The sequence below is a fragment of the Engraulis encrasicolus genome, chromosome 14 (assembly GCF_034702125.1).
Source record: "Engraulis encrasicolus isolate BLACKSEA-1 chromosome 14, IST_EnEncr_1.0, whole genome shotgun sequence".
In the NCBI taxonomy this organism is placed as follows: domain Eukaryota; kingdom Metazoa; phylum Chordata; class Actinopteri; order Clupeiformes; family Engraulidae; genus Engraulis; species Engraulis encrasicolus.
Window position 1 is genome coordinate 11,591,483 of NC_085870.1, and position 20,298 is coordinate 11,611,780.

At 41.6% G+C, this 20,298-nt stretch overlaps 2 protein-coding genes across 5 annotated transcripts in view; one reads left to right on the top strand and one right to left on the bottom strand.

Annotated features, from left to right (window-relative positions):
* thoc7 (THO complex 7) lies at positions 1-7,463 on the bottom strand. Of its 2 annotated transcripts, none has more exons than XM_063214930.1 (8): positions 7,341-7,463; positions 6,743-6,863; positions 6,377-6,504; positions 6,057-6,143; positions 5,443-5,500; positions 3,207-3,273; positions 2,605-2,674; positions 1-246 (listed from the first exon to the last, which is right to left on the bottom strand). In XM_063214930.1, exons 1-8 carry the CDS (start codon positions 7,357-7,359, stop codon positions 188-190), a joined length of 609 nt encoding a protein of 202 aa, XP_063071000.1. In that variant the 5' UTR covers positions 7,360-7,463; the 3' UTR covers positions 1-187. The 2 variants fall into 2 exon arrangements, with proteins under 2 accessions (XP_063071000.1, XP_063070999.1); XM_063214929.1 differs by lacking the exon at positions 7,341-7,463 and adding an exon at positions 7,247-7,339.
* Positions 7,464-7,728: 265 nt separating this feature from the next.
* LOC134462070 (ataxin-7) overlaps positions 7,729-20,298 on the top strand; it is a 60,168-nt gene continuing 47,598 nt past the window's right edge. For 2 of the 3 annotated variants that reach the window (XM_063214924.1, XM_063214926.1), the window contains exons 1-4: positions 7,729-7,857; positions 11,236-11,329; positions 16,929-17,144; positions 17,322-17,384. In XM_063214924.1, the coding sequence (XP_063070994.1) occupies positions 16,937-17,144; positions 17,322-17,384 (271 nt within the window). In that variant the 5' untranslated portion in view covers positions 7,729-7,857; positions 11,236-11,329; positions 16,929-16,936. Of the gene's footprint in view, positions 7,858-11,235; positions 11,330-16,544; positions 16,672-16,928; positions 17,145-17,321; positions 17,385-20,298 lie in introns of those variants that run through there. The other variant, XM_063214925.1, reaches the window with a different exon arrangement.

Here is a 20,298-nt window from a genome sequence, read left to right on the forward strand (position 1 = left end):
GACCTTTCAAAAGTTTGGAAACATTTTTAATGTGACATCATATTTCACAGCTCTTAAAAAAATGAAAACAAAAGTAAACTCCCTCCTGTAGAGGCTTGGGTGGGCTGGGCAGGGGAGGAATGGACATTCAGCGATCCCACACAAGCACACGCACACGCACACGATCAGAATGGCCACTTTCGCAGCATCAGTCGCCACTTTCCATGGAGCTCTCCTGTGTATCGTCAGCCTCACACTTCTCATCAACTGCAAAGAGGAAAAGAAAACAAAAAAAATGCTCAACATGTCCCCATCCACAACAACATGAATGAAACATCACATATCATATCACAACAGCAAACACAAAACAAACAACAAAATGGCCTGCAAATATTCTCATAAAGCCAAAGATGTTCAAAACATATATTATTTTAATAACCAGCGGTTGAATAACCAGCTGTATGAATTTTGGTCCAGATGTAGGTCGTCACTATGACACCCTATCAGCACAATAAATAAGTCAAGTCAAGTCAAGTCAAGTCAAGTTTATTGTCAATTTCTTTACATGCACTGGTCATACAAAGAATTTGAAATTGCGTTTCTTGCTCTCCCATGCAGACATAGACTAATCTAGGTAAGGACATAGACAGTATAGACATAGACAGTACTCATACATGGACATAGACAGTATGGACGTAGACATTGCTCATACAGACATTTAAAGTGCAAGACTGGACAACAGAAGACTTGTAGAGAACATACATTAAGAGGAGGTATTTTGTTGTTCTTTTTCTAAAAGTCCTTTATAGCGTTCTGACATAGTAATAGTAGCATTTGAAGAAATAAATAATTAAAAAAATAACACTATATTCCTTAATCGAGCAAGAGACTTTGCACTTCCTTTGTGTGGCTAATTGATGTTTCAAAAAAATAAAAAATAAAATAAAAAAACATTATGGCTGCCAAAGCCTGAGATGCCTGCCCAGGGAATCTGATGTTCCTGTTACAATTAACATGGCCTTCTTGTCATCACAAGGATATACGTGACAACAAGTAATCCCAAAATGACAGCTAACATTTGACAACATGACATTTCCCTATCCAATATTTATTTTTTTTATCACTCACGTAAACTGCCCTACAAAGACAAAGTGCTGCCAACATTGAAACTGAGAAAAATACCTCCAAAGCCTTAATATTAGGTTGGATATTGAAGTTACTGCAAATTTGGCATAGCAAGGTCTAAAAAATACATACAGTTGGATCATACATATGGCTTCGTCACAAGGTAATGGTCTGGAGGTGTAATGAAGACCATCTTTTGTCTAAACTCAATTTTGACAAAATATGTAGTTGCTGTATTTTGCCTTTGTATGGCAGTATAGTGCTTGGATAGTGAGTGGCATAAAAGGGAGAAAAAAGGAACATCTGCCATTTTTGAGAGCAAAAATAACATTTTCTACCACAAGCGTAAATGTTTGTGTTCTCACTGTTCTTATCAAGTGATGAAATTTCTGTGCATACATTGTGTCGCCTGCATACAAGCAAAATAGCAACAGAAACAGAGGGAGGATTAAAATCCATTTTCTCCACTTCTACAAATTGCCCTAAAATGTCTTGCTGCAATTCCAGCATTTTTTGTCTCTTTGGACAATAGTCCTTTAGACAGTGGGGGGATCCTTGTTGCAACAACCAAATAGCTCTTCTGTGGCAACAAAGCATAAAGCATGCCTATCGTGAAAAACAAGGGAAACACATTCTCCGCGCTGCTGGTGACAATCTGGTGCAACCAGCGTAGGACCAGACATTAGTAAAAAGGGAAGAAATCTGGTGCCACACCAATGTCTTATTTAGTCATTTTCTTATTTATGTACAGAGCATTAGACTAACGTTTCGACAAAGTGCCATCAGTCGCTCCTTGTCCTTTTTACTCATACCTATGCTAACTTTCAAATGTTTAAAAAGGGCTTCCTGGAACGCCTTATTGGTTAGCACTGCTGTCTTCACAAATACTCGCTGGGTCTTTCTCAAAACCTTTTGGTGAACTCTACAGAATATCCAATCACTGGTTGTGACTAATAAAGGGTATCCAATCACTGGGCGTGACTAACTAGGCTGATACACTTGGAAGGACACTGGCCTAGGCTTTGAGAAAGACCCAATGTCTTGACAATGTCCCTCTGAAAAAAAATCTGTATAACCACATGCATAGACAGCAAGCTAAAATAAGGCCTCATCGCAACACATGGCCAACATAACTTGAAATCAGGAGGAATTGGGTGAGCTCTGCAAGATGGCATTTTGGCTTTCACAGCTTTACAAACCTTTGCCAAACTGTGTCGAAAGACCGTGCCAATACCAATTCTAAGATTTGTTTATGTTACTACAAACCATAGCTTGGTAAGGCCTCCCTATCACACTACACTAGCACTAAGAATGTACCATATCAGCTGCATGTCAAGACTTCTAAACGAGACACTGGCAAGAAAGTGGCATAATTCAGCCAGAATCTGGCTGAGATTGTGACTTCCACCACCAGACGCCACAAAGTCAGCACTGACTGCATGGAGTGTGAGTGAGTGTGTGCAGAGGAGTGTGAATAATCTGTGGGGCTGAATGACTTACTCTCCAGAGTCTGTTGAAGCTCCTGGATGGTGCTGAGCAGGACGTGGAACTGCTTCTTCCGCAACTCCAACTGTCAACAGACACATCATATCATGTCATATAATACACACGCACACGCACGTGCACACACACACACGCACACACACACACACACGTCTCAGATAAAAATGCTAGCAACAAGGTTACCATACAGACACATAAACTACCAAACGAACACACTGAGCAAGGCGGGACAGGCGTTTAAATGAGTCAAGAATCCTGCCAGGCTGTACAGACCAAAGAGGACAAAAGAGATGACAGGTGAAAACATTTAATGTTTGTTCAGGGGAGGGAACCAACCGGATCTAGTGTTTGAGACATGTTTGGGATATGTAGATATTTGAATTGGTTGCTGAAAAAACTGCATCAAAGCTCATTACCATGAAGTTAGAGTAGTAGAGTAGAGTAGTATCATTTATTGATTAGTTAACTCAATTTTAACTTTTCTTGACACCCAAAACACCTTTTACAGCCTTATCACTGTCTTTTCTATGCAGTCAATCACTTCTGCCATTTTTGCTGCGTTCAGTGTAATGGAGGAAGACACTGAACCCTCTGCATACCTTATCTTCCACATTGTCTTTAATCCTTGACATTTGCTGAAGCTCTTTGTCCAGTGCTTCCAGTTGCCTGTGGAGACATATAACACATACACATAACACATACCCATCACAACAGCACAGCCATCTGAGGGGTATACCAAGAAGCTGCTTCAGGAGTCAACCAGGTCGAGTTAAGAGGTAAATCATCTAATAGAAGAGCCTGGAGTCCTCATTTCAGCTTCTGAGTATATGCTCCCATATCAACAAAACATACTCAGTGTTAGAATGAAGACGTCTCATTCTTCCATATATCTTTTGCATGAAATCTTTACGCTGTCTTAACCAATATCCAGTATAGGCTATGACTGAAAAAGCATTTTAAGTCCCAGTGATAAAGGAGTCCAACACACTCAGGGTTGATCTTGCACCATTGCTTAGCAGCAAAGACAGGACGTCTCATCTGTACCACTCCTATCAGACCTGTAGTCCGCACAGCATCGCCAGGTCCACCCACTAAGTCTGGGTGAGCACATGCTGGATTCGTTTTAAGAAGGCATGGCTTCATCCACCATTTGCCTGTTTGTGATGGAGTGGCCATCAATAGGATTGTGGGTGCGCTGAGAGTCACGCGCACAGACATCATATATGAAGACTAGATACGTCATCGCGTATTTCAAGCACGTCCGCACAGGTCGGCCATATTAGAGCAGCCTAAACTCTCCACAGACCCTCCGTTACAGCTGAAGTAAAGTGAAGAGTTGAAACGTTGGGATACTTAAAAATGTATTCTGTTGCTTCGCTGAAATATTGACACGTGTTTATAAATGGTAGGGCTCCTTAAGACTGGGGTAAAACGCCCAGGAGAGTAATAGGCCTATGCTTCCCACTTAACCTATTTGTCCAAAAAAATAGATAGACCTAGAGCTAATACACATTTTAATCATTGCTGTGCATTACGTTGACGGCATGGATATATTCATTGCATCAAATTATAGACGACAGAGATGACGTACTGGAAGAGAGATGTAGCCTACAGCGCAACAAGTTAATTCTATCTGGATGGCTTTAGCGTCACGACTCATTTTGAACACAAGATGGAGCTGTCGAAACCAAAGGAGAATGTAGACTAAAGTGAACGTTTATCTGTTATTTTACTGAAAATATAAAATATTACTTTGTGCATTTGTTTATGGGGTCTATTTAATTACCTGAATAAGCCTACTGAATTATATTATACATCATTTTAGACCTATGAACATTATAATATAATGTAATATAATATAATAATAATGTGGATATGCATCACTATGCAGTATCAACATATACTTTCGTTTGGAATTTTTTATATTGTGTAAAAAACCAACCCTTTCGAAAATCGAAATAAATTTGAGGGAATTATGGCCATCTGAAGAGTATACAACACCAAAAACTCATTGCAACTGGTTGAGCCAGCAGGCTGCTCTATCATGGCCGCCATGCGCGGACGTTCGGCTTGCATGACGGGAACGCGGACGACGCATCTAGTCTTCATATATGATGTCTGTGGTCACGCCAACCAGCGTGGCTTTTTGTGTAGCAGTCAGGGATGCAGTTCGGTACTCCTGGAGGTCTGGGTTTGAGTCCCGGCGGAGCAACTCTACTCCCCTTCACTACTCTGTCCTTGCAACCAACAAATTCCCTCAAAATCGTTCTCAATATGTGGTAGAGTCTACAATGCAGTCGTCATATGACTCCTCGATGCAAGCCGCCATTGTTATTTAAACAACAATTGCGTCTGCAAGCTCCTGGCCAGAGAACTTCCCAGTCCTATAGGACCAGGTGTGTGTGTGTGTGTGTGTGTGTGTGTGTGTGTGTGTGTGTGTGTGTGTGTGTGTGTGTGTGTGTCTCGTAGAGCCCAAAAAATATTTGCACACCGCAAAAGCTCCCTTGTTGTGATTTTAATGTGAAAAATGGCACAACGTTTCTACCAGCAAGGTCTTCGTCAGGTGTCACATTAAAATCAGGACAAGGGAGCTTTTGCAGTGTGCAAATATTTTTTCTCCTTTTCTCCTTATACGTTTTTTGATATTCTGCACTCGTAGCTAGTTGTTACTTTGGGATGTGCGCACACTCTACACTTTTTGGCTCATAGAGCCCCCCCGCAGAGCTGTGGAGGTCTGGCGAGAGCCAAGCCACTGTACTGTACACCCCATTACATCTCCACAACAAGTTCAGCACTTGTGCATGTGTCCTGGCATTTGTAAAGGAGTGTACTCACTTCATTGTCTCATGGCGGTCTGGGTGCTGTTGAATCACCTTGGCTAAGGCATCATACTCTATTGAAGGGGGAAAAAAAGTTTGAATGGTAAGACTGATCCATCCAACTGTAGAATCCAACAGATTTTCCATGAGCTTGGGAAAATTGTTTCAAAAATAAAAAGAATAACAAACAGTCATTGTAGAATCTTTCTAGTTCATAACTTACTCTCTCACGGAAACATAGCATATTCTTTGCCTATCAGTATTTTGCACTTGTCAGCATCAGTTAAATAAATAAATGGAACCACTTCATATACTATAATACAGACAAAAGTACAGTACAACATTCCAAGGCAGGTCAAACTGAGCAAAACACAATGTAATGAAGATTGTCAACTGGTAAGCAGAATTTACTGCGGTGAATTGTCCACATTTTCACATTTTAATAACCTTGGAGAATACACAATTTCACACAGCACTATAACCAATAACTAACAGAAAAAAGTAAAAGGCATTCATATGGCCCTTCTCCCTGTAATATTATATAACGAAATATTGCTTACTTCATCAGTCTTTTAAGTTACCGTAAAAACCTGTTTGGCCCACTAATTTCAAGTCATACATGCAGCATACCTTGTCGGTTCTTTCGTATTCTTTTAGCCCGTTGAATCTCCTTTTTGCACTCTGCTATTTTTTCGTGGGCTGTTGATATGTTTGTTTCTATAAGAAAGACAAAAAGGGGTAAGCAACACTCACAACACACCCAGTTCCCAGTTATGTTCCCAGTAGCAAGGAAAAAATAATGGATCTTTATAAGAGTATGAATATGCACATCTCCCAACTCGGTGCAGGACAAAGGCCTGTAGACAGTGGAAAGAGTAGAAGTCCTCCAGAGGAGCTACAGTGTGCGGACTTCTACTACGCTTATTCTACTGTACAATAATGGATCTTACCAATATCTCTGTAGATCTGCTCATAATTCCCCATTTCCTTGAGATTCATGTCGTACACCTGCAGTGTCTTCGCCATTGAAAAGTCGCACTGAGTCAAGGTGCCAATCATCCTCTGGTACTGAAGAGACCTGTCGGTCAGGAAACGGCAAAGGTATTTAGGCTGCATAGAGATGCACACACTATCCAGAAGACAGTAGTTGATGATGAAGGTCATGTAACATGACTGCGTTTCCATGTTCAAATGTGGTGAACAGAGTATATCTGCCAGTCCATATACATTCACCTATACAGCGTCCTTATGACCTACCTGTATACATTGCATTACAAAATGGAAATGATGATAGAGCTCTAAATGAATGAGCTTACCCTTCCTCGGGCGTGCTAGTTGAGTTGGACCATTTGATGAAGCTTTTCAGGAGTACATTGATGCGTCGGTCGTCTCCAGCTCCGTCGCCATCGATAAGAAGGCGCTTCCGAATTACTTCATCTTCAGAAACACAATGCAAAAGAACAGAGGAAGAGTTTTGAGTTGTCTGACTCTGACAAATGGGGGATAACAACGCTGTTTGTTTGTACATCAATGGCCTTTTATGCTACTGCCAATGCTAACATGTTGGTTAGGTGGTTAGCCATGCAGCCAAACACTTCCATACACCTCTACCATGACTGCCACAAAACAAAATGTGACTGCATCGTCCTCCAATTATTAATCTGATACAGCAAAAGAAAAGACCACGAGCTACATTGTAGGTGTTTTCTAAAAGGCTAGCTATAACTCTGAGTAACTTCCAGACAACAAGCTAATGTGAGTTAGCCAGCTAACAAATGCTTTAGCGTGGAAAGTTGATTTTCCTCGTGGATAATTCTCACACTGGGCTGAAGTATTGGAGAATGTGCTCCTCTTGGGTGTTTTTAAAGAATCAATGTGTGAATGACCGGCAATACTATGAAAAAGCATCTTTACCATCGGTGACTGCCCCCATTTCTCTTCAAATTCGCACCGCACGCCTCCTGTAGGAAACTTTGTTGACAACCGGGTGACAACATAGGATGCTGGTTAACGGGGTCTGCCCCGCCTCTGTGCTGGTTGGCTACCAGCAGAAAGTGATGGCCATGCAATTGATAAACGGCATTGCCACTGTAACTTTTGGGTGGTAATCGTTCCTGTCTTAAAGTTTCAAATTATACACGATACGACGCCAAATGTCAGTATTGGCATGTATGCCATGTAGCATTTTAACTCTGTACAGTACAGCTTGTCATCTTTCTCGGCATGCATGCGTGCGGGTAAAGGGTACAGTGACGTGTGTGTCCCACAATGCTGCCTGGTAAACAGACATGGAAGCACCTGGCGGAGACCTCCACAGTCAGTGAACACTGCATTCGCTGTTTTCACGATCTCCAGTTTTAAATATATGTCACAATCAACCGACTTCATTCTGATTGTGGCTGTTTCTGCATCCTTTACGCCCAGGGCATTGGTAAGAAATTAGACATTTTTTCGATGAAGCTGCTAAAAGCTGTTCAGGCAGATAGCCTGCTTCATGCTAACTAGCTTGCTAGCCATCCCAAATGGCTGGCTTGCCCACCAAGCGGTGAGGCTAACCCGCTAAACACTGCCTCTCCTTGCATGCCAGTAACATTGTGTTGTGGTGACGTGATTGTGTGTTTAAGATACATATTTTGAGCTACCTACAACAATTAACGTGTCAGTATCACTCGACCCCGGACTGTTCAGTTTTTGTTGATTGTTTTACCATTTGTTTCATGGCCAATGTCTTGTGTCCTGTAGTAAAGAAACTAACGACAACTTCCCAATAAGTTACAATCCAGTCAAAATGAATCAGTGTTGCGACGGAAGAATCGGGAATAGGTTTTTGTTAGTGTGTAATCTTTTCGTGCACATGACAACATGTTGGGATGGGTTTGCATACTTACAAAATGCATTTTATTTAGAGCCCATATTCAAGACATGTGAACCAGCTTAAAATTGATTGCCTAATTGAATACGTCATCAGCATATTGTTTTGCTATAATATAATATTTATTTATTTATTTTCTAATTGACACAAACACAATTTACATTGATTGTCATAATATTAATTATGAATAATGATTTAGAACATCTCTGTCTAAATGGTTTGGATATGATTCTCATTTTTTCCACCTCAAGTAGAACTGTTGGCATAAAAAGCAGAATTTATAGACACCTTTGTTATTTCAGTGATTTAAAGAAGTTGTGAGTGTGAAACACTGTATATCAGTATCTTAATTTTCCCTTATGCAAGTGTAGTTCTAGGCTAATGTTGTTTGGGTTTGTTTGTTTTTGTTAACCAAGACATGGGGGCACACTGTTTCCACTTACCTGCTTTTATACATTACCGGCTTTTCTTTTCTTTTTTTGGCAAGTGACATTGATTTGTGTGAAGATCATGTGTCTGTTCACACGACATCTTTTTGACTGTTGTATTAATGTGATGGGTAGACCAATTTTGAGTACTGAGTTTTTCATAACATTCAAAACATATAATTGTTTTCATGTTCAGGATTATTGCCGCATCATTCATTTTGACTAGCAGGTGGCATACACAGGACCCAAATGACTATGACTTCTTTGGTGCGTTTCACCTGCAAAATAATTACCGTAATGTACTTCTGCATCAGTAAATTTTGTGAAAAGTTAAGTATTGCATTCAAAATCAATCAGTTAGCCTAAAGGCTTAGACATAGATTCAATTGAGCCCTGAAAGCTGACCTTTCCTGCTATTGACATTTACATTTTGATGGCTTTCAAATAGACTGACACTGACACTCAGTGATCCCGAATATGCGATTGTTTTGTGTGTCTATGTGTATCGGGGCTACCGTGGCCTGCCTAGTGGCTAAGGAAGTGGTCTTTGGATCAAAGGTTTGAATTCCACCCTGACCTCTCCCTAGAGCATGACACGGGAGTGGATTTTCACTCCCGTCCCATCCCGGTCCCAGAAAAAAAACCCATCCCGTCCCATCCCGGAGTGGAGTAACAGAAACAAATCCCGTCCTGAAAAGAATGTTTCCCAATCCTGCCCACTCCCACTCAAAATCAATCCCACTCCCGTTTCATGGGCTTTTTTAATGAAAAAATAAGCATTCCCGCTCTCATTCATTTTTATTCCCGCTCCTGCCCGCTCCCATTCATCTTTATTCCCGTTCCTGCCCGCTCCCGTTCATCTTTAAAATTTTGACTCCCATTCCGCGGGAATCCCGCAGGACACGCGGGACCCACGGGAATTCCTGAAAAATGTCATCCTCTACCTCTCCCCACATGTCCATCCATGGCTGAAGTGCCCTTAAGAAAAGCACCTAACCCCATATTGCTCCAGGAATGGTAACTAGTACTCTGTAAAATACTGTAACTATAAGTTGCTTTTGATAAAAGCATCATTGTATCACGGTGTGATGTAATCAGTCTGTGTAGTCATTCATTAGTTTTACCTCTGTTGTGATTGTTCATGAAATCCTTAGCATGTACATGCATCACAATTTCAAAAACAGTATTTGAAGTGCTTCGTTGCGAAATGATGTACAGTATTTTTTTAAACATTTTGGGAAATTGATATTTTGTATTGGGCATTGCATTGCAAAATGCATTTCATATGGGTTTAAAAAGTATGTTCTCAAAATATTTGCATGGCAAGATTTCACACATAGATGATAGGACGTCTGAACAGTCGATTCCTATATAAAATGCAAAAGTAGGCCTGCCTAAGAATGGATAGAGATTGTCACAAAGGTGTCATAACCAGACTGTACTGAATTTTCAGTATTTTGACAGGGCCAGTGTACAGAAAAAATTCACCTAATGCATAGATGTTTTGAATAAGGCTTTAGCGTACTTTTCCATTTTCCACCTGTAGTCACTGGGAAGGCAGTGCATTTTCAAGTTCAAGTTCAATTTCTAATTTTTTACTGAAGCAATGTAAAATACAGACAAGTGTGAAATATCAAAAACTGTATATATATATATAAAAAAAGTGGACCACCTAGTTTTCTAATCCATTCCCTGTTCAGTTCACTTCCATGTATTCTTCATGCCAGAGGGGCAATTTGTGCGCAGCAGACATGCATTTCGGTTTGTGAAATGCATTTTGTGACTGTGTACTAGGGCTGCACAATATATCGAAATCGTGATATTAAGAGTAGCGATATGCGTATTGCGAAAAATATTTTATTATCGCTAACAAGTAAAACATTTCTGTGTTGTCCTTCACTATCTGAATGTCAACAAATGTGCAAGAAGCCCACCATGCCCCCCACACAGACCAACACATTTGTGACAAGAAAAACACCCGGCTATATTTTTAAATATCGTTGTTGAGGTATTGCATTCTGTTATCGAGTATAAAATTCTTCTCTGATATTGTGCAACCCTAGTGTGTACGATGGTAGACTAGGCTTAATTAGCTCCAAACATCATTCGGAGGGCCAACAGTTTTTAACAGCATTGTGTCATCTCTTGGGGTGGATTAGTTGAGCTGGTAACTGCAGGACTCTCAGGTGGTTAACATGGGGATAGTGCTTATTGGATTGGATTACTCCGCAGAGGCACTAAGCAGCTCCATAAGTAGCTCATGGAGAAGCGTGAAAGCTGTAGGCCAAAAAGCCATGGCCATAGCCACCATTAGTAGTAGTAGTAGGCCCTGCACTGGAGAGTCTTGCAGACACACCAACAGGTAATCCCACCCCCCAAACAGTAATTATGGCATGAACGGGTGCTCACTGAGCAGGGGAAAACTCATGGTGTCACTTTCTCTTTCTCACCCACCCCTTTCCTTTCCCTTCATCCCTTTCTGTGTCCCCCCCCCCCCCCCCTCTCCCAGATCACCCTTTCAGATTGTGTGGTGGAACACTAACATCCAAACTGATGAAGATCTGATTTCGGAAAAGTGAATTCCCTTTTTCTCATTTGATAAGGTATGATTTCATTGTTTTTTTTTCCTGTATTCATTGGTATGAGACATTAATTTATCTTTAATTTATTACCTGCCATTTTAAACCATACATACGTACACTGAGCGTTTTTTATTTCAGTCGGGGGTATTCAGCTCTTGCTCACACTGTAGCAGTGAATCGCAGGGTCAAAAAAGTTCACATCTCACAACTCATGTCCTCACACTATACGAGACGAGGGTCAGATGAGAGCAGAGACTCATATTGTACGACAAGAGGGACTTGTTTTCCGGAACTGCAGTTGACAAAAACTTGGAAGGGAAATGCACACCTGAGGTGGAGTCAGGGATACGCTCAAGAGCGAATCATGCTGCACTGGCAATATGTGCCTTTTTGTGCATGGGTAGTGTGAAATATAGTGTCCAATCAAGTCGTAGCATTGCTTCAACTGTGCGATTCACTCACGAGGGATGACTGGGATTTCAAACAGATTTGATTTTCTTGCGACCATACAATTCCTGATAGCGAGTTGGTTGTGAGGTGAAATCACTTGTTGTTACCTGGATGTGCACTACATGATGTGACACTCACGATTGACTCATGACTGAGCGCAAAACTCTGCCCAATTCTTTAAAAGTCAAACTGTGACAAAAATCACACAGTGTTTGCCCGGCTTAAGACAATTTCCAGGATTTTGTTATCTGTTGAGTGAAATTAGAGGTGTCAGTCACACTTGAACCACCGGTAAGTTCCTTGTGTATGGTGCAAACTCAAACATTGCGGCAGCTAAATACTGGAATTGTCATGCTAAAATCCTTTTTGAGTGCTGTAGGCCACATGAATGTAGCAAAGTGTTCATCTGACTCTTAACTAATCCGTAACTAATGCTTAACTAATGTGAATTTACAACAATAACAAACTGTTGCCATCACTTATTACCTGTCTTGAACTTATTATGCATGCTTTAGAAAAGAACCTGCAAGTGGGTCCATGCAACCTGCAAATCGTCCATGCAACACTTGTTAAAATATTTCCAGCAATTACCGTCAAGAAAGAATGACGAAGAATACAGCTAATAGCATTGTAAACTAGATTAAGCCACCTATTAGCCAAACATGCCTGGCAAGTTAGTCTAGCCTCATTGCCACAACAGGCTGCAGCCCAATCCTACCAGTAATGGTGTGAGTTTGTCTTTCTCTTTCTACCTGGAGTGGGCTTTGGCCAGACGGTGGAGACAGCAGAATGGCTATGACTAATGAAAGATGATCATTTGATTGGCCAGTGTAGGCCAGGGGTGAGGAACCTTTTCATTCCAGGGGCCACTTCAAATTTTACAAAATTAGTCCACCAAGGGCAGGGAACCAGGTTTTCCCCTGCACTTTAGGCCTATATTGAAGGTGGCGACCTTTACAACAGACGCCACCTTCTCTAGGTCTCCTGAAAATATATCTTAATTGTATTGCAAATGTAATTTCTAAGATTGCTTTGCAAAACATGTAATATTTCATCTGATACGGCATAGCATTAAAATTACATCAGGGCCCGGATAAGACTGCCTCAAGGGCCATAAACGGCCCTTGGTTGCGTTCCAATATGCGACCTTGCGTCCTCCACTTGTGCTTGTGGCCTCCTACCAGGAAGTAATACACCATGATGACATCACTGACAACAGCATTATATTTCAATATCTCGCAAGAGCACAATTGTAAAGTCATTTTCTCATTTGCAAACTGGATGGTGAATGAAGAATAGTCCCCCAACAATTGTTTTGGCTACGCTGACAGCGGGGAAACTTAATTGTTTTCTCCACGGAGGCGGGGCATCAGCAAAACGTGAGGCCACAAGCACAAGTGGAGGACGCAAGGTCGCATATTGGAATGCACCCCTTGAGACATAAGTTCCCCACCCCTGCCTGGCGTAGACCAAGGCAGTGCAGAGACGACTTGAAGCATAATGACTACGGTCCCACCCACAGCCTTTTGCTGTCTGATACGAGCAAGTCCGGTCTTAAGTTTTCACTTTCTCATATTTACAGACATTAAGTCTCGCTCGCCAGGCTATACATTTCTTTACATATACATATTTTTACAGCATCATTTACAGCTGCTTCCAAAAACTGTCCAGCTCGGTACATAGGAATGCACACGTTTAATGGATTTTTATTGGGCAAAAATTATAGTTTCTCTGAGCATGCTTTTGTCCAGAACTACAGTTACCTATGGCAAATTTGCAACTGTAGATGGATTATGGGACCTATAGGACCTACAAACACACACAATCCCATGATCGCTGCATCTCTTCACAAAGCAGATCATTTTGTGTGATTAGACTGCACTATTTGTGAATGAACTGCTTCCATCAACTTTAATTACTTTACTTGTGACATGAAGTACAGTATGAGTATGATCAGCGTTAGTCAACTTCTCTCAAGCGAGCCGAGTTTATATGCATTTGGAAACTAAGGATCAATAACAGCTGTGTAGAATAAAGCAGAGGTACTTTATTAATCCAGAAAGCAGTTGTGTGTTGAACAGAGGATCTGATATTTGCGAAATTTAAATTCACACTGCCACTTGAATGGTAACTCAATCGTCAGCAGCATTTTAAAATAAAAGCACTTTGCTATTTATCAGTGGAATTATATTGATCATTGTCCATTATGCACACAATAGCAGTTGGAAGTGATTTGACGAAACTATTTTTTGTTGATGATGGCTGTGCTGTCATAAGTAGGAAATCCCAAAGAAAAGTTTATAGAGTGACATAGTGGAGTCAGTGCTGGCTTTCATATTACTCCGGCCATTGACGTCTCAGAGATGTTCTGTATTACGTAAGGAAATGGTGGTCAATTGTAGAATGTATGAACCAATACGAACCTTGCTACAGTGGAATTGCTCATGTATCTAGTCTGACATGCTTCCCGCGTAAACCGTATGTATCAATGACAATATTGTGCAGTAAAATCTAGCAACTCAAACTACCGGTATTCGTCCTACTTGGTAATAATTACCAATGACCACCAAAGAAAAAAATTAAAAAGTGATGAACTGTGAAGAAGCAGTGTCGCGCTCTTCCTTGTGTGAACTGAAGACTGAAGTACCTTGAAAAGCTGCACCTGCTGAAAAAGAAAACTTCGAGGTGTGCGGGCTCTCTCAAAAACGTTGTCAAAATAATTACCAATGAACATCACCTTTGTTGTAGGGCTCATATGAAAATGTCCTCCACTTTTGAAACCATTAAGAATTTATTCACCAGTAGCAATGCAGTCATCAACGCATTCAATAATTGCACATGGCACATTTTCCTAACTGTAGTGAAGCATGTGCTTGAAACAAATCCCCACAGCGCACACACTTGATTTCGTCAGGGATCAATAAAGTATCTATACTACTACTACTACAAACTTATTTTAACTTAAACTAAAACTTAAACTTAAATTAGTAACTCAAGTATAAATAATACATTTGACTAAGAGACAGGTCGACTTATTAGTCAGGTACACTATTGCCAGCCATGCTGTGACAACATGTTTTAACTAGCAACACAGAATGCTTTTCAAATGTCTTGTGTGGCTATCATTTTTCCAGCTGCTGTGATAGGTACACTTTCAGTTGCAGGCAAGCGTCACATTCACTATCACAAAAATGCAAGTCGCTTAATTTGAAGACAGGAGGAGAGTCATTTGAGGTGTCTGGAGTCGTGGCTATATCGCAGCTGTATCGTGGCTGATATTGTGTAATGTGAACCTGGCACTTGGGGTATACCCTCTGCCTCTGCTTCTTGTACACAACAGGATACCATACTCAACAGAAACCACTTCTACACTTTCCCCTTTCCATCACCCAAATTTGATGTCAATTTATAACACAAACAATTGCTCTGCGTAACTGTACGTAATTATTTTCTAATTATTGTGTATGTAGTTATTGCACAGTTATTGTGAAATGAATGAAACTTTTTTTTGGTTGCGATACCCTTCAGAGAGACGTGGGTGCTAATTGTTACTCTACTGATACTCCATCACAGCTGACGTTTGAAATGGCCTGTGTTGGTTTGAGGAGGAGGTGTACATCAGTTGTGTGCACTATCTAAGTCAACCTCAAAAACAGACCTGGCCACCAAAGCCATGCAGAGCTTGCGCGATGGGAATTGTATGTGATTGTTTTTTGACATATGAGCCCAAAATATGACAAAGAAGTCAAATATTACCGTGATATGGTATCCCAAAATGCACATTATCAACATATAGATTGTCTATTCCCTCGTACTGGAGAGCCGTTGGACTGAAACATGTCTTTGATGACGCTGACACGTCACACATCTTTATTAGTAAACACCCCCATCACCACCACCACCACCAATGCCATTGTCTTCAGCTGAGCTGTTAAGTCATTTCCAGCACAACCTTTGCCGTCTTTGACGCCATTGCCATTGATTCATATTGTTTCTAACTTTTCTATCTTCTACCGCAGAATCAATGGATCAAAGTCAGTTCTATTATCAAAACTACATTATGCATACACAAAATATGAAATAGCAGTGCTCCCTTGGCAAATAGTGGTACGTATGCAGCCCATAAATATAGCAATATATACATGGCAGCATATAATGTGAGTATAATAAGCACCAGACCCTCTAGATTTCCTTTAATAATACCACAAATGTAGGCTACTGTAAAAGAAAAGTTATTTTGAGGCCATTCCTTCCATGCAATTAAATAACTAGTGTGAGTAAATTGGATTAAATATGCTCAGGGCCTAAGACTCATTGTAAATCACAATCATCAACTGCCCACACACTATTGCCCAACTCCTCTAAAAATGGATGGACTGTGTTCATCAGATTTTTAAAAATATTTTTGTGAAATCAGTTGGATACATTTACTCACACAAACACAAGATAAAAATAAATTGACCGCTTGCTGACAAGCTCTCTGTGAAAAATCAAATATCAGCATTCTACTCGCTCTTGGCATAACATGGATTTCCTGGTCAGACATTTAATCCTACAGTCAACACAGAAGCATTCTGTGCGTTTAATACTCCTGGGGGGCAATGTTGAATGAATTAACGCAAGTAGTGAATTCACATGTTTATAACTGACCCCGTGTTAAGTCGGGCAATATTCGTCTACAACACGAGCCAATAGATGAAGGGGGATATCAAATAACTATGCGGGGGAATTTACAGTGTCATGACGTGAGAGGTTTCCGAAATCGCCACACTTCCTCAAGTGTGCTTGAAGTTTTGCTGTGTGTGCCAGTTGTACTGCTAGCGTCATGTTCTCGCCAAGATAACGCAAAATGTCCAGGAGTCGCGTGAGTGACCCGGATCCTATGTGTTTGCCGCACACGTCAGTTGAGTGAAGTTAGTTGTTCCTCCTTAAAGTTTTATCTGAGAAATCTGCCATTTCCCACAATGTATGTAACGAAGAGCGCCATTGGGTACACTATGGATTGCCTCTGTCAAAACAAGGGGGATTCGGTCGAAGGGACGCTCGCTCATGCTCGCTAGGAAATAACAATGCGTCGATGTTTGTGTAACATGCGGTTTGAGAGGTGTCGATCAATGAAGAATTAATATTAACCACCTTTAGCGGTGTCTGCTGTTTTGTTACATTGTAGCGGAAAGAATGTCGGAAAGGGCCGATGATGACGTCAGGGGGGAGCAGCGCAAAGCGGCCAGGCAGCTAAAGCAGCAGCAGCAGCAGCTTCAGCGGGGAGAAGCCTCCACAGCAATGGCGACGGGTGCGGAGCGTAGATCCCTGCCTAGTCCAGAATTCATGCTGGGACAGCCTTGGAGCAACTGGGCCGATGCTGTCAAACTGCACGGGAGTGACGGTGAGTGATACAGCGCGAATAGCCCAGTTGTTTATGTAAACAGTACAGAAAGATCGACAGCTTTTGCTGATTGCGTGCAGTTGGGGAACATTATCAAACGCTACTGGTAGCAACAGCACGGGCAAGCAAGTGTAACTATTTATCTGTCTGAAACCGATCGCCTCTCTTTATGTGCAGATTCGGAGGAAAGTTTGAAAGAGTGCGGGAAAAATCGAGAAGCCATGCGGCTCTGCAGAGACGGTAAGTCCTTTCCTGGGCAAAGGTGTGTTTTTGTTTTGAAGCTTCGCACATTTTTAACCTGCACCGGCGCCTCACTGTAAAACAAGTCCATCGTACTTGGATGGGCCTAATTGACGCACTGCAATCACAACTAACAAATGCGTGATACATTTGTCCACATCGTACCAACATTCATGAGATCCGTGCACTGCTTATGAATCAGCTAGGGACACCATCACACAGACTGTCAGTGGCAGCAGCAGTCCCAAAGTTATAACTGGAGCCAAGGTGTCATAAAGGCTTCCATTTGGGTGCTGTGTCGATAGCAACAGTTTGCACTCTGAAACTAGAATTCAGGAAAGCATAGAATACACTTTATTGTCACGCAAGCATAACATTTGTCTGTGGTCTCACTGTGTAAAAAAACATAAATGGATGTTCATTCATTTGCTCAAAACATAAATACATGCATAGATCATTGCATCCATCCCCTCTCTACAAATTGGACAAGGTCTAATATTTTGACCATCTGAACCAGAAGAAGACAGTCTGTATTTATGCAGACAGTAGGTTTATGATTTTACAGGTTATGCATTACAGGTTGCTATAGTCAAGTCAAGTCAAGTCGGCTTTGTCAATTTCTTAACATGTGCTGGTCATACAAAGAATTGAAATTACGTTTCTTACTTTCCCATGCAGACACATAGACTTTAGGTGTGGACATAGACAATTAGACATAGACAGTACACATACAGTACATTACACCTAGAGTACCTATACAATACCCATACAGACATGCTGTATAGACACCAGGGTGTGAAGTCAAACGTGTCTTCTGTAATCTCTGCACTGTCTACGTGCACTCTAGACATGCATAGACACTCATATGCTGGTCTCAATGATTTTTTTAGATGGAGGACCCCATATTTAAATATGCCTTGCAATACTGGGCCTATGCAGACGGCTAGAATAACAAGCATACACATACACATGCTCACACCAACACAGATCCAAGCAGCTGTGGGAATAGGACATATTCTGCAGGTTCGGGTGAGCGTGAAATACATTTTCTATTTATCAATCAGTCCAGCGGTTCGGACAGTAATTAGATATGACCTCATCTCCAAATGGATAAGCTGCACATCATGGTAGAAATTGAACAGGCGTGTTACCGCAGAATCAGTGTTGGTGAGTGCATGCAAAGACGCACATAATCTAGTATAGAATGTTTGTTAAAATTATTTGGAGGTCGCGCGATGCAATGATTATACACGCTTTATAACCGTAAATCAATTTTCATGTAAATTCAGCGTTCACATTTAAGTCATATGAAAATAATACTCGTGCCATTGTGGGGGGGCAGTGAGGTTAGATAAGGTTACCTTCTGACCTTTTTGTCTCTGGAGGCGCTTTCAGACCATCTGAGAACCGTGCTGGTGCCCGTTCCCGCACCTAATCGTGAACCGGCCGTCACGTTCACGCCACAGATATTAGCGTTCGCGAACCAGAAAGTTGGTTGGCAATGCAAACCGCAAAATTGTTTTTTCTCTGCAAACCGTGACGACAACGCGGCCGTCAGCAGGTTCATCCGGGTAACACAGTCACATGCAGAAAAAGTTCAGAGCCCGATATGACCACGGGCGGTTCGCAGGTAAGCACTTTAGCGCCGAAACGTAACTGGTGCGGGCAGGGCACCGGCACCGGCTCCGTTCTGGTCGGCCTGAAAAACATACGGGTTGCTCATCACTAACAGTGCGTGCGTGCGTGCGTGCGTGCGTGCGTGCGTGCGTGCGTGCATGTGTGTGTACAAGGCCACACACCTTCTGCACTTGTGTATGTCAGAGAGAGGTGAAGTCAATTCAACTCCATGGTCCACATAGAGCGTTTTGGAGCAAGTTATCAAGGGCAGGCACGGACAACACATCATTAGAGACTAAACAAAACCATACACTAGACCTCGGGGTGTGCAAAAAATCGATCCGACAATGCATCGCGATACTTATTTTCACAATATACTGCATCAATTCAGGACAATCGATTATTCAATAATAATGCAATTTAATTTGCCATTGGTTCATTTTGTTCAGTAGAGCGTAGATAATATTTCTGTTGTAATGGAAGCTCTCTCTCAGATGCTAAAATGCTTAAATAAAATAAATTGACTTATGAATGCTACACAGCAACTGACAAATAAGAAGTATTTTTACATATTTATTGAAGTAGATATTGCAATGCATCACAATAGTACATGAATCATAATGCATCATGGTAGAATTGCATTATGGCATGTGTATCGTGATGTACATTGAATCGTGAACCCTTTGACAATACCCACCCCTTCTAGACCAGTGGTTCCTAAACTGGGGTTTGTGGAGGTACTGTAGGGGGGGTCGCGAAGATGAGGGACTAGGGTCTCCTCCAGCGCTGAATAGTTAAGGCGGCCACCTTCACAACAAACGCCTACCACCCGGGCTAGGTCCCCTGACTGAACATATGTGGATTTTGCATTGTGAATGTAATCTATAAAGTTTTTGTTTTTAAAGTTTGCATGAGCTATTTAATTTAAGGGGTTTCATAACATCCCTAACTCTGATTCTCTGCATTCCTTCAAACGCCATCTCAAGACCCACCTTTTCAAATTGCATGTGACACTGAACACATCCCCTTGCTGCCTTATTCTATCTATCTGTCGTGTGTGTGTGTGTGTGTGTGTGTGTGTGTGTGTGTGTGTGTGTGTGTGTGTGTGTGTGTGTGTGTGTGTGTGTGTGTGTGTGTGTGTGTGTGTGTGTGCACGTCCGCGTGTGTTTGTGTGTGTGCGTGCGTGCGTGTGTGTGTGTCTTCTAAAGCGGCGGGGAGGTCGCAAAAATATTCCTCGGTTCAAAAGGGGGTCCCTGTGGAAAAAGTTTGGCAACCGCTGCACTGCACAGGCATTGCA

Excerpts from the sequence above, each read along its gene's own strand:
- thoc7 (XM_063214929.1), bottom strand. The coding sequence starts at position 7,334 with ATGCTTTTTCATAGTATTGCCGGTCATTCACACATTGATTCTTTAAAA. Across the intron at positions 6,864-7,246 it reads CTCCAATACTTCAGCCCAGT|ATGAAGTAATTCGGAAGCGC; the intron begins GTGAGAATTATC and ends GTGTTTCTGAAG. Across the intron at positions 247-2,604 it reads GCTTCAACAGACTCTGGAGA|TTGATGAGAAGTGTGAGGCT; the intron begins GTAAGTCATTCA and ends TCCTCTTTGCAG.